The sequence below is a fragment of the Lichtheimia ornata genome, assembly GCF_029851405.1.
Source record: "Lichtheimia ornata isolate CBS 291.66 chromosome Unknown scaffold00049, whole genome shotgun sequence".
Taxonomy (NCBI): domain Eukaryota; kingdom Fungi; phylum Mucoromycota; class Mucoromycetes; order Mucorales; family Lichtheimiaceae; genus Lichtheimia; species Lichtheimia ornata.
This window is the reverse complement of record NW_026695369.1, coordinates 162,185-174,832: the sequence shown is the minus strand read 5'-3', so window position 1 is coordinate 174,832 and position 12,648 is coordinate 162,185. Positions and strand designations below refer to the sequence as shown.

General features: G+C 43.1%; 5 protein-coding genes and 1 non-coding gene across 6 annotated transcripts; 4 read left to right on the top strand and 2 right to left on the bottom strand.

The window, feature by feature from the left end:
• Positions 1–102: 102 nt before the first annotated feature.
• Positions 103–1,828, top strand: O0I10_008925 (uncharacterized protein; the record flags this gene model as incomplete). The annotated part of the gene is made up of 4 exons (XM_058488924.1): positions 103–211; positions 287–1,488; positions 1,541–1,703; positions 1,770–1,828. The coding sequence occupies 4 exons, from the start codon at positions 103–105 to the stop codon at positions 1,826–1,828; spliced, it is 1,533 nt and encodes a 510-aa protein (XP_058340344.1).
• Positions 1,829–4,921: 3,093 nt separating this feature from the next.
• O0I10_008924 lies at positions 4,922–4,994 on the top strand. The gene has a single exon. It is a non-coding gene; the product is annotated as a tRNA-Trp (tRNA).
• A 707-nt stretch (positions 4,995–5,701) lies between these two features.
• On the bottom strand, positions 5,702–6,931 carry O0I10_008923 (uncharacterized protein; the record flags this gene model as incomplete). Its single annotated transcript, XM_058488923.1, has 1 exon — positions 5,702–6,931. One exon carries the CDS (start codon positions 6,929–6,931, stop codon positions 5,702–5,704), a length of 1,230 nt encoding a protein of 409 aa, XP_058340343.1.
• Positions 6,932–8,050: 1,119 nt separating this feature from the next.
• Positions 8,051–8,538, top strand: O0I10_008922 (ribonuclease P protein component; the record flags this gene model as incomplete). The annotated part of the gene is made up of 2 exons (XM_058488922.1): positions 8,051–8,354; positions 8,408–8,538. The coding sequence occupies 2 exons, from the start codon at positions 8,051–8,053 to the stop codon at positions 8,536–8,538; spliced, it is 435 nt and encodes a 144-aa protein (XP_058340342.1).
• A 96-nt stretch (positions 8,539–8,634) lies between these two features.
• Positions 8,635–10,247, bottom strand: O0I10_008921 (asparagine-tRNA ligase; the record flags this gene model as incomplete). The annotated part of the gene is made up of 4 exons (XM_058488921.1): positions 8,635–9,555; positions 9,619–9,756; positions 9,824–9,938; positions 10,006–10,247. The coding sequence occupies 4 exons, from the start codon at positions 10,245–10,247 to the stop codon at positions 8,635–8,637; spliced, it is 1,416 nt and encodes a 471-aa protein (XP_058340341.1).
• Positions 10,248–10,730: 483 nt separating this feature from the next.
• O0I10_008920 (uncharacterized protein) lies at positions 10,731–12,399 on the top strand (the record flags this gene model as incomplete). The annotated part of the gene is made up of 2 exons (XM_058488920.1): positions 10,731–10,874; positions 10,951–12,399. 2 exons carry the CDS (start codon positions 10,731–10,733, stop codon positions 12,397–12,399), a joined length of 1,593 nt encoding a protein of 530 aa, XP_058340340.1.
• Positions 12,400–12,648: the final 249 nt, after the last annotated feature.

Below are 12,648 nucleotides of genomic sequence, written 5' to 3'. Positions count from 1 at the left end.
CATCCCATCCACTTGCATAAAGTTGCGGACTCCCAAAATTTAACATTACATCGAGGCGCGCATGGACCTCTTGTCACACTGTTGTCAATTGCTTGTTTCACCATGGAGCACAGACACCGTTTTCAATCAGCTACTTTTTCTCGATTCACTTATTGCGATTACTGCTCTGGCTTTATTTGGGGCTTGAAATCTCAAGGTTTACAGTGCACAGGTAGCAAATGACCTAGGGAGAGAGTTGAGATCTACATTGCCATGCTCATCAAGTTGCCATGTCGACGCCTTTTAGGGTGTGGATATACGTGTCACTATGGGTGCAAGAATAAGGCGATATCAACGAACCGAACAGCATGCAGCAACAGCAACAACAAAACACCAGCTGAACGTGCACTCTTGAATATCCAAAACGAGATACCTCATGATCGAATAAAGAAACGACGCGATAGCGAACATGATGATGATGATCGAGCAGATGCAAAACGAGAGATATCAACCGTGGATCTCATCAAGGATGTATTGATTGCTGCCTCTGCTGAAGCTGATGAGAAAGCAGCAAAGCGAATGCCTGTCAGTGAATATCTCGAGCATCAGCCGCCACTCAACCCACAAACCACTGCCAAGAATTTTTCACGCTTTATCGGGAGATGCGGACCCGTCTTTGCTTTACGAGATTCAATCATACTGCTCATCAGTTGGGAAAAGCCATTGGATACATGGATTGCGATATTGGTGTATTCCCTTGTATGTATGTATCCCAAGCTTCTCCTCGTTGTGCCTCAGCTGGCTATTTCCTTTCTTTTGAGACATGGTCCTGTCAAGGAGGAGAATGACGTATCCATGGAGACACAACCATCTGCTACTACCAGCAATCAACAACCAACAAAGAGCACCTCATTCAACATTCGTACACATTCACAAGAACCAACAACATCAGATAATCAACCAGACCTCGATACCAATATCAATGATACGGCTGGATCCAGTAGCAGTGGCGGTGGAGGAGGTGGTGGTGTATTTGCTAATGCACTCAATATGGGTATCCCGCTTTTGGCAATGTCTGGTAATACATCGCCCGAGTATCGCAAGAATCTACAAAACATTCAAAACACCATGGGCGAGTTTTCAGATGTGCATGACATGCTTCTACACTATGCACAACATTGGTCACGATCCGATACACCCATGGCTCAATTCAGACAACTTTTGGTGGTATCTTCTCTTGTCACTTTTATTTTGGTATCCATCATCCCTCTCAACTACGTATTTCTCTTTGCCGGTCTTGCAGTCTTTTTCGCCAACACACGCTTTGCCAAAGCATTGATGCATCTCATACAACAAGATCGACGCTTTTTCAAAAAGATTATATCACCACTGAACGCATTCCAACCACCAACTTCCGATTCAAATGAACCTAGTTCCATTACAACTCGCATAGTATCCATCTTTGAGAATCAACGATCCTATGATGGTGGCAACCATTTTGTATCAAAGGTATGTGACGAGACTATGTGCTTTATTAGGCATGATGATTGATTCAAACTAGCTGGAGCCTGGGGACAAGAGAAGTGCTTGGAGCAATTTGTCGGGATCGCTTTCGTTTCCTCCTCCTTGTAAGCTGCAACCTCCTCAAGGTTTCCAATGGCAACAAGATTCTGAATGGGTAGTGGATAAAGAGGGACCATGGCAAGAACCATATCTTGGAATAGGTAAATACATGATTCATAATTGGATGTTCGGGATAAAGCAATACTGATTGGTATTTATTTATAGAGGTCAATATTGTGGTAGTGGAAGCAACCATGGGTGGATTGTTACTAATACATTTGCATAGGTTGTGGTTCACCCAGGAGAAGAAGGCTGGATCTATACTGATCGATCATGGAAGAATCCTCAAAAAGCACCATCTCAGTCATCTTTATCCACACGCAGGCGCAGATGGATCCGGAAATGCATACCCAACACCATACAACCATCACCAGATAATCAATCCCATATTTGCAGTGATTTTGATGCCATGTTCTTGTAAACGCTGATAATAAAAGCTTTTGGCATGGGTTCCTCATGTATGTGTTTTTCATGTTCCTTCAACTATCTAGAATCTAGAACCTCATTATAAGACACAATCATCAAATTCCACCCACTCTTACCCCACCTCAGATCTAGCTTCGATTATACAACACGACCTCCCGTAAAATACCTCTATATCCTACGTGTTCTCAGCTGGATTTTGATCACAAATGTGTGCTTGCGCTTGTATATTCTTGATTGCCTTGCGTCTTGGTAAGATCGATTGTCGTTCAGGATCTGAGATACACAAGGTCATAGTATTCTTGGTTGCTGCCACCATAAGCATCATCATCCATTGCGGCAAACCGCCCCTCGCCAAATATATAAGCCCTCTTATCCATGCCATCCAATCCATCATCAACCCCAGCCGTATCCATGTAACATGACCCTTCCTTCTTGCTGAAGATGTGCCAAGTAACCAAAGCAACATTCCAAGACTCCCCATCACTGCACTTGATTGCATCCATCCATCATGGGTGTGCTTTCTTTTCCATCCGGCTATTGATCAATCGCTTTCTTGGTCATCATTTTCTATGGTAGCTCAACCAGGTGAAGATTGCTTGCATTGCGGCGTACTTGATGGCTGACATGGTTTCATCCAAACTAGACATCATGCTCTGAATGGGTCAAGGGAACTCAACGTGTTGCGTATACCCAATTCCTTCCATCCCATACACCAAACCAATATTCAGATCCATATCCATATGCATAAGAAGTTGTATGTATTGAACCAAGTTGCTACGCGTAAATAAAGCTGCTTCTACATACAATGGCTATCCGCTGTTCACGTAAACAAGGCTGTAAGGCAGGTTGCTGCAAATAAAGAACGCTGTTGATACAATGGAGTAAAGGCATTGCTAATGGCAATTGCTGGAACGAATGCTGTTACGATTGGTCGTGGTATAGGAGCGTGCAAGATCGTGTGTTGCGTCAAGAGACTCGTGTGTTGTAGAAGAGTGACAAGAAGGCTGTGTACACGCCATGGACTTGCCATTCAGTCAAAGACAATCGGATCAAGAGAGTTGTAAGATTGACATGATGGGTTGAAGTAGAACGAATTGGTTGGTTGTACTTGAATGGGGAAGCAGTTGAGAATGGGGAGGTTGTCAATGTAGGAGGGGAAGAAGCGAGTAGCGGAAGAGAATGGTCCTCATTACAACATTTACTGGATCTGGTTTTGTTAGCATCTGGAGCTTACTTGAATCCTTCTAGTCATAAACGTTCTAGTCAACTGTTTTATTAGAACCTAGTCTCTCCAACTATCTGAACCCTACATAATCATAAGACTTGAGTCATCCAAATTCAAGATTCCTCCCAGACCAATAATTGATACTTGATAATCTACATTTTCATGTAGCTTTTTATATACTTGAGCTGAGTGCTATGGAAAGTGGTCGAAGATTCTAGTTGAAGTATTTACTAGAGCTTAGTTACATCCAACTATGTAGAGCTCAAGTTACTCATAAGACTTGATCACCACCCATCCTCCGACCAATGATTGATCACCCATCCTTCAACTCTAAATTACACAACATTGACCTCCCATATCCATACATTGCTTTTACCATCGTAATCTACGTTTAATCCGCTGCATCATGGTGCAATTTTCATATCAATTGGACTACTTTTTTGGTTTTCGCAAAAGGAAGCTCTTGGATACTTCATGTAACATCCGAAACAAAGAAAACCAATCTAGTCACAATACTTACTAGAGCCTAGTTACATCCAACTATGTAGAGCTCAAGTTACTCAAAAGACTTAACCATCCACCCCTACCTCAAATGCTCCGACCAATGATTGATCTTTCATCCTTCAACTCTAAATTATACAACATTGGCCTCCCATATCCATACATTGCTTTTACCATCGTAATCTACGTTTAATCCGCTGCATCATGGTGCAATTTTCATCCCAATTGGACTACTTTTTTGGTTTTCGCAAAAGGAAGCTCTTGGATACTTCATGTAACATCCGAAACAAAGAAAACCAATCTAGTCACAATACTTACTAGAGCCTAGTTACATCCAACTATGTAGAGATCAAGTTACTCTTAAGACTTGATCACCACCCATCCTCCTACCAATGATTGATTATTCATCCTTCAACTCTAAATTACATAACATCGACCTCCCATAACCCCACATTGCTTTTACCATCATAATCTACGTTTAATCCGCTGCATCATGGTACAATTTTCATCCCAATTGGACTACCTTTTTGATTTTCACAAAAGGAAGCTCTTGGATACTTCATGTAACTTCCGAAACAAAGAAAACCAATCTAGTCACAATACTTACTAGAGCCTAGTTACATCCAACTATGTAGAGCTCAAGTTACTCATAAGACTTGATCACCACCCATCCTCCGACCAATGATTGATCTTTCATCCTTCAACTCTAAATTACACGACATTGGCCCCCCATAACCCCACATTGCTTTTACCATCGTAATCTACGTTTAATCCGCTGCATCATGGTACCATTTTCATCCCAATTGGACCACTTTTTTGATTTTCACAAAAGGAAGCTATTGGATACTTCATGTAACTTCCGAAACAAAGAAAACCAATCTAGTCACAATACTTACTAGAGCCTAGTTACATCCAACTATGTAGAGCTCAAGTTACTCATAAGACTTGATCACCACCCATCCTCCGACCAATAATTGATCATTCATCCTTCAACTCTAAATTGCACAACATTGACCTCCCATATCCATACATTGCTTTTACCATCATAATCTACGTTTAATCCGCTGTATCATGGTGCAATTTTCATCCCAATTGGACTACTTTTTTGTTTTTCGCAAAAGGAAGCTCTTGGATACTTCATGTAACTTCCGAAACAAAGAAAACCAAGGTTCCATAGCACAAATGGCAGTGCATCCGACTCCAGATCGGAAGGTTGGGCGTTCGAGTCGCTCTGGGGCCAACCCTTTTTATGCCCTGGAAAAGTTTTATTTATGGGTGGGCTAGGATTTGGGTCTTTTGGGATGTATTTTTTGGTGGTGTGAGGGTTGTTAAGAGGTTAGTAGAGAAAGGGATGTGGGATCACATAGCCACCAAGGGTAAGCCTTGAGAACCTTGAGAAAGCATCAATGCACAAGTGAGATTATCATTGTAGCAAATCGATGCCATACTATAGAACAGTGATCTGCAAACAAAAGTAAATACACACCAACCAATCTTAGATCATTTTGATTGATGAATAGGATGCAAGCCAACTCAAAAAAAAATAGATCGCATAGCTCATTATGATAAATGGGTGAAACCAATATCTCTCTCTCGGCAGGGTCATGTGCTCACTTGATCACCCGTTGTCCCTCTTAAACTCAGGAGGAGATCACAATTTTATTGCCAAGATACTTCAATGAGAACAGCATTCAATTGGATTCTATAGCTACTATTACGTTCCAGCCACATGTAACATTTGTACGCCACAAGGGGTTTCCCTAAAGTAACATCAAGAATCCCTTGTTATTGATGAAACAAAGAGACATAACAATGGAGCAAGTCAAAGGATAAGAGAGAGAGAGAGAGAGAAAGAGAGGGTGAGAAAAAAGATGGGGTTTAGTAAAAGGGTAAAGATTGGTAATGGATGAGACTAGTAGATATAGACAACAAGAGAGCGAATGAATGCTACGCATGACCATTGGACAACAAGGTTGTAGTAGTAGTAGATTGTTGGGAGGATGATGTAGTACTGTTGTTGATATGATTGGAAGTAATCGAGGGAGATGCAATAGAAATGGTGGTTGAAGAGGAGGCGGGGCTGTATGAAGAAGAAGGTTCCTTGTTGCTGGTATCCACGTCGTCCATTTCCATGTCAACAATAATATCATCGTCGTCGTCGGTAATGTGGATCGATTCATCATCACCAGCTTGATCATCGTCTTCGTCATCCTCATCGCTGCTAGAATGGCGATTTTTTTGTTGTTGTAATTGCAACTGCTGTTGTTGTTGCAACTTTTGTTGTTCTTGCTCGACTCGTTGAGTATCCAAGCTTACCAAAATGGCAGCTGCTTCCAGCATTTGGACTTGTTGATGCTTGGTAAGTAATAGCTTGCTTGTCAATTCCCATTCTTCCGAATGCTCCCATCGATGTTTGGCAAGGCAATTGTAATGTTTGTAGACCTTTCCACAATCTTCACAACGATGAAGGACCTTATTGCCAGCAGCCTTTTTCCCTAGACTTGCACTGGTAATGTTGTTGTTGTTGTTGTTGGTAGTAGTAGTAGTAGTACTTGAGGAGTGGTGGTGATGAGGATGAGATGTTGTTGTTGTAGTAGTAGTTGTAGTTGTTGTATATACAGGCAGAGATGTAGATGCGATATGATTGTTGGCATGGTTATTAAATCGGGCATTGTTTCGGATAGTGCGACCACCAGTGGCGGCTGCCGTGGCTGTGGGAGAACCCAGATAAAACATGGGTGACGGAGATCCAGAAGAGGACCGTGCTATCGATGAATGTTGCCGGCTTTCACTCACTCGCCGAGTAGTGGATGGATGTGGATTGGAGGATGTAATAGGAATAGGTGCAGATGAATGCTCAATAGTATAATTCTCTGGTAGCGACGTCGAATAGTGCTCCAAAGTCAATGCATTAAAATGGGTGGGCAAAGAGTCTCTACGTTCCTGTAGCGGTTCCTTGATAGTAACACCGCCTTGTCCCAGGTCATTGTGAACCGTGGTAGCCTCATCACCATAAGATGAGTTGGGAGGTGAAGGAAGACCGTCATTGCTGCTTGGTGCTAGGACCATGTTCTGATGGGTGGTAGTGGGGTGCTGCTGCTGCTGTTGCAACTTTTGTTGCTGTTCCTGCTGCTGTTGCTGTTGCTGACGGAGCTGAAACGTAAGGGAAGACGACATTCTAAAGCAAGAGGATGAGTGCCAATGTAAAAGAGTCAATGAGGAGTAGCAACCTTTTGATAAAAGAGTAAAAAGTGTGAGTGTCTGGTTATGAGTGTGTGTGTGTGTGGGTGTGTGAATGTGTGTGTAAAAAGGAGAACTGAGCTGGAGAATGGATGGGCACAGAGACAAAAGGCACCCATGTGCGGAGATAGCGTAATCAGCATCACTATGTAGAACAGCACAGAACAAAGGGAAAGGTGTACCTGGTCTCTTTTCAATAATGTTGTCGATACAAGAAGAAAAAAAGAAAGGGGAAAAGGGAAAACACACTTTTTTGGGTGCAAGGCAAAAAAAGTTATTGAAGCCACCACCACAACAGGGATTACTCTCACACAACACCACCACAACAACAACAACATAAACGCATGATCCTACTCCCCCCAATTCCTTTTCTCTCTAATTAGTCTCCCCCTCTTTGATCGGTGTTGTATCTATAAGAATCATAGTTATTTGCTTCCTTTGCGAGAATGGCTAAAAGGAGAGAGAGGTATATTGTATGTGCTTAGCCATACGTTGAACGTGGACGAATGGCACACACATGGCTATTTCACTCTCCCCCAACCATAATGTTGGGGGAGGGGAGGGGTGGAAATCTTGTACAAAGGGGGCTTTCCTTTCATTTTGCACAATTAGCCTTTCTTACAATATCATCAGCGGTGGCTACTAAATGATAGTACAATGTTCAACGACGTCGTTGTGCATGATAACCAATGACTTTTTATTTCAGGATATTGTTTACAAGACGATCCTTTTCAAACAAAACTAATATCATTAAACAACATTCGAGATCATAACATTGGTACAAGTTGTTGATAAGAAGCATCTTCCCCGATGGTCATGTCGTGTAATATTATGTACTAGTTAGGTTTCCCCAATGTCTATTTAGTTTTACACTCAACGTGGGAAATGAATCTACCAACGACACGTAGTCTAGTATACATGCACGGGCCTCTAATGCTTTGTGTGTGTGGGGGGTTGAGTGTCACCTGAATGTGAAAAAACCAAAGCAGTGTTGTCAACACATCCCATTTACGCGCCGCCTTCATAAACAACTACATACTACAGCCCTCGACTACTATGCTTGGACGATTCCCATTTAGTACATGCGCATACTTGCAACAGCATCACAAACTCACAGCATTACCCGCCAAGTACCTTATACCCATGTTCAGTAAGCTATCGCCATTCACAGCCACCCAATCGTCTTTCAATGTCAAAGCGCTATACCCTCCACGTTCTTTCCCTATCAAGCCAAACGACTTTCGAGTCACTGTGATTAGTGGCAAAAAGGCTGTATCCAAGCATGCCGTGTATCGAAGGCGGGCTAGTCGAAGGCTCAAATCAGCTGTCGAGGTCATATTCCCAGAACAAGCACCCAAGGGTAAGTCTTGAATACATTGGATGCAACACATTTATAAACACACGATGTATTAGGGATGGACTATATCTTTTATACGAATGCCAATATAGTCAATCTACCATGGAAAGACTTGTTGCAGCAAGTATCCAAAGCAGCTGGCACCATTCAACACAAGATCTCCAAACGCAAAAAGACATCATCATAGTACATAGAAGATCTATATTCATGCTTTTGTACAAATTCAAATCTAAACAATGGGGATATGATTCTACATGTATACGTATGTATGTTTGTGTGTGTTCTAATATTTGCAATGTCCAACCCATCGAGGTACAGGAACCACCTCACGCACATTTTCGAGACCCGTCAACCATAGCAAGAATCGTTCAAAGCCAATACCATATCCACCATGGGGAGCACTACCATACTTGCGTAAATCGAGATACCATTGATATTCCTCGATATCCATTCCAGCAGCTTCCATCTTGGCTTGTAAAAGTATATCACGATCTTCACGCATCGATCCACCCACCAATTCACCGATACCTGGCAACAGCAAATCAAAGCAAGCAACTGTTTTGCCATCGTAATTGGCTCGCATGTAAAATGGCTTTTGCTCGGTTGGATAATCCGTGACGAAAACAGGTGATTGGCAGTATTCAGATGCAAGGTATCTTTCATGTTCGGATTGTAAACTGGATCCCCACACCGTTGGAAACTCAAACTTCTTGTTGGCCTTTTGCAACACCTCGATAGCTTCGGTGTATGTCATACGTGCAAATGGTTGCTCAACACTCTTCGCCAAACGTTCGCTCAAGGTTGAATCCACAAACTTGTTGAAAAAGGCGATATCTTCAGAACAATGATCCATGACATGACGAGTAGCATATTGTACGCTGCCTTCGGTGACATCTAATAACTGATCCAGCTTGTCGATAAATGTCATTTCAGCTTCAAGCATCCAAAATTCAGCAAGATGACGTGATGTTACGGACTCCTCGGCTCGAAAAACAGGCCCAAAGGTGTATACACGTGATAAAGCAGATGCTAACATTTCAGCATGAAGTTGTCCAGACACTGTCAAAAACACGGGCTTGTTGAAGAACTCTTCGGATGGTTTGCCACTGGGCGTAGATGCTGGTGCCACTTTGAATACTTCGCCTCCACCTTCACAATCATGGGATGTCAAAATAGGTGTATGTACTTGAACAAATTCGTGTTCCTAATAAAATAATATCTATCAGTGAGCCTACCCAATGATGTATAAAAGAGTTATGGTCCTTACAGCAAAGAACTTTTGGAGACCTTCACCAGCAGCATGTCGTACTCGCAACACAGCGCCACCCGTATTGCCACGTGCTCGAAGATGGTTGATGCTACGAAGAAACTCAAGCGAATGACGCTTCTTTTGTAAAGGATAGCTCTGCATACATATACATACATTCTATTTAGCAATGATACCTCTATCAATGATGTTCAACAAGACTTACACTATCACATCCACCCAATACACGCACGCCAATAACTTGCAACTCTTTGCCTTGTTCCTTGCCAGGGCTGTCAACCATGGATCCTTGAAGCTCAACACAAGCACCAGTGCTTAGTCTACCAATAACAACCACACACGTAAGCATTACATACAAGTGACTAATATGGATATGCAATATCTAACCTTTCTGCTTGTTCAGGTGTGAGAATGGCCTGCATTCCTTTCAAGCTCGATCCATCGTTAATGTTGGCGAATGCGACTTGTTTTTGTTTTCTGACGGAACGGATCCAGGCTCTGACAGCGACATTGCCATTGTCTTGTGGTGTGTCGAGGATCGATCGAATCGTACGTGTGGGAAAGAGACATTGTTGACGCTGAGTGGAGTACAAGCGACGTGCTTGGTGTTGACAAAGGCGTAACAGCATGTTTCCAGTGGGCAGGTAAAGAAAGGGGGGCCTGTGTGTGCACCTTCGGCAAATCCATTTTTGTGACCCCGGTGTAACTTGAGTAGATCGAGGCACCCTTCACCAGAGAGTATCAAGCATGTTGCCGATGCTGTGGGTGGTATCATGGCAACATTAGGTTGACAGGTTTGATGGATGTACTAGAAATATAAACCAATAAAAATGAGGAATGATGCCGCTATGGAGGATAGATATTTGATGAATTGTTTGTTGGATGAGCTCCTTTTGCAGGAATGGGATGATGGAACCGGATTCGATATCCGGAGTCAAAATGGTGCCATGTCAAGCCAATCGTTTTTCGTTGACATAGAACTCTTGCTGATTGCGCCATTCTCTTGTTCCGACTTGTTTAAAAAGACACCCTTCAACCCCACAACCACCTTCCTCTTTAACATTAACAGCAACAACCACAACAACAACACCCCCATCACCACTCTCGTTTAAATGATCACTACAAAAACATCGGCCACTACTACTACTACCTCCACCACTATCACCACCACTGACAATCGTTCCTTTTGCTACCGTCATCGACCCGATCTTGCACCCGTGCGAACCGAAGCTACCAATGAAGAATACCTGCATAAGGTAAAGAAAAAGAGTGGATCATCTACACCAATGTTTGTCGTACATATCATCTGACATTTCTCTCTTTCGACATTAGGAGCTCTCTCATTTACCAACGACAATGCAACAACCTATCCTTGATGCATGGGCAACTTTCAGTGCAGCAACGGCTCAACAACGACGCATCATTCTGCAGGGCCTAGTTGCCACGTGCTGCACATCACAGCTATCATTTCTCGCATCCTCCATTGAACCATTACTTCGCATTGATATGACAGCCATTCTTCCACCTGAGATCATCGTCAAAATCTTTAGCTACTTGGATGCTCAATCGCTATGTGCAGCATGCCAAGTCAGCCGACGATGGAAAACGCTTGCCGATGATGACAGCTTATGGCATCGCATGTGTCAACAACACATCGACAAAAAGTGTGCCAAGTGTGGATGGGGATTGCCTTTATTACAAAAACGTCGTATTGTACGTCTTCGCAGTGCTCACAAACGACCCTTGGAAGACGATGATTCACAACAATCATCACCCGCTAAACGCGCCGATCGAAAGCCTTGGAAGCAGGTTTACAGCGAACGTTTGGTAGTAGAACGCAATTGGCGTAAACACCGATTTACGACACGCACCCTAAATGAAGGCGGTGATGGCGGAGTACTTTGTTTACAGTATTGCGATGCGCAAAACTTGTTGATCACGGGCTCAACAAATCGAACAGCTACCGTGTGGGATCTTGAAAGTGGTCAACCCCTACGCACCTTGAAAGGCCATGCACGTTGTGTACGCACCCTCCAATTTGACGATAACAAGCTTGTGACTGGATCCATGGATCATACGCTCAAGATTTGGAATTACCATACAGGCCAATGCATACGCACTCTTGAAGGACACACGGATGGCGTTGTCCATTTGCACTTTGATTCACGTATCCTTGCTAGTGGCTCCGTGGATGGATCTATCAAGATTTGGAATTTCCAAACAGGTCGTTGCTACACGCTCACGGGTCACACCGCCAAAGTCACTCATTTACAATTACATGGTCACCATCAACTCGTGTCAGCAAGCGTGGATGGTACCATTCGTCTTTGGGATCTCAATGCTCAATCTTGTATTCGTACCTTTGAAGGCCATCGTGCTGGTGTTCAAGTAGCCGTTGCAGGACTTTTGCCTCGTTCTTGTTTCCTTGATCATGATGCACCTGTCATTGTGTCAGGATCGGATGACAATACCATCAAGATTTGGTCTCTTGAATCAGGTCGTTGTTTACGCACTCTATTTGGCCATGCCCATGGTATCACCACGCTAGCCTACGACAAGCTCAGGCTTGTATCTGGTTCTCTTGATGGCAGTGTCAAGCTTTGGGATATCGAAAGTGGCTTGCCCATGTATACTCTTACTGAAGGTGCTCCTCAAGCTGCTGTTTCTTCCATTCGTCTCAGCGATTCAAAGGTCATTGCTGCTACAGAGCAAGGCAACATCCACATTTGGGACTTTGGTGCCTCTCAGCAACAGCATCAACAACAAAAAGTTACTGCATAAATTAACCTATCATCCCCTCCTCCTATTTGACTTGCATTATCTCCACAAACATACCCCGGCTCTTGTTTCTTTTTACCTCGACTCGATCCCTTTCCCATTATTACAACACTAGAGCATCCTCAGACTTAATCCCAATCATTTGTAAATACAGCATTCCTTTTTGCCTTTCAATTACTATCACCAAAATCGCACATGCATTGCTTGGCATTGTTTGTGCGACATGAATTAAACCTTCTTCATGCATAAAAA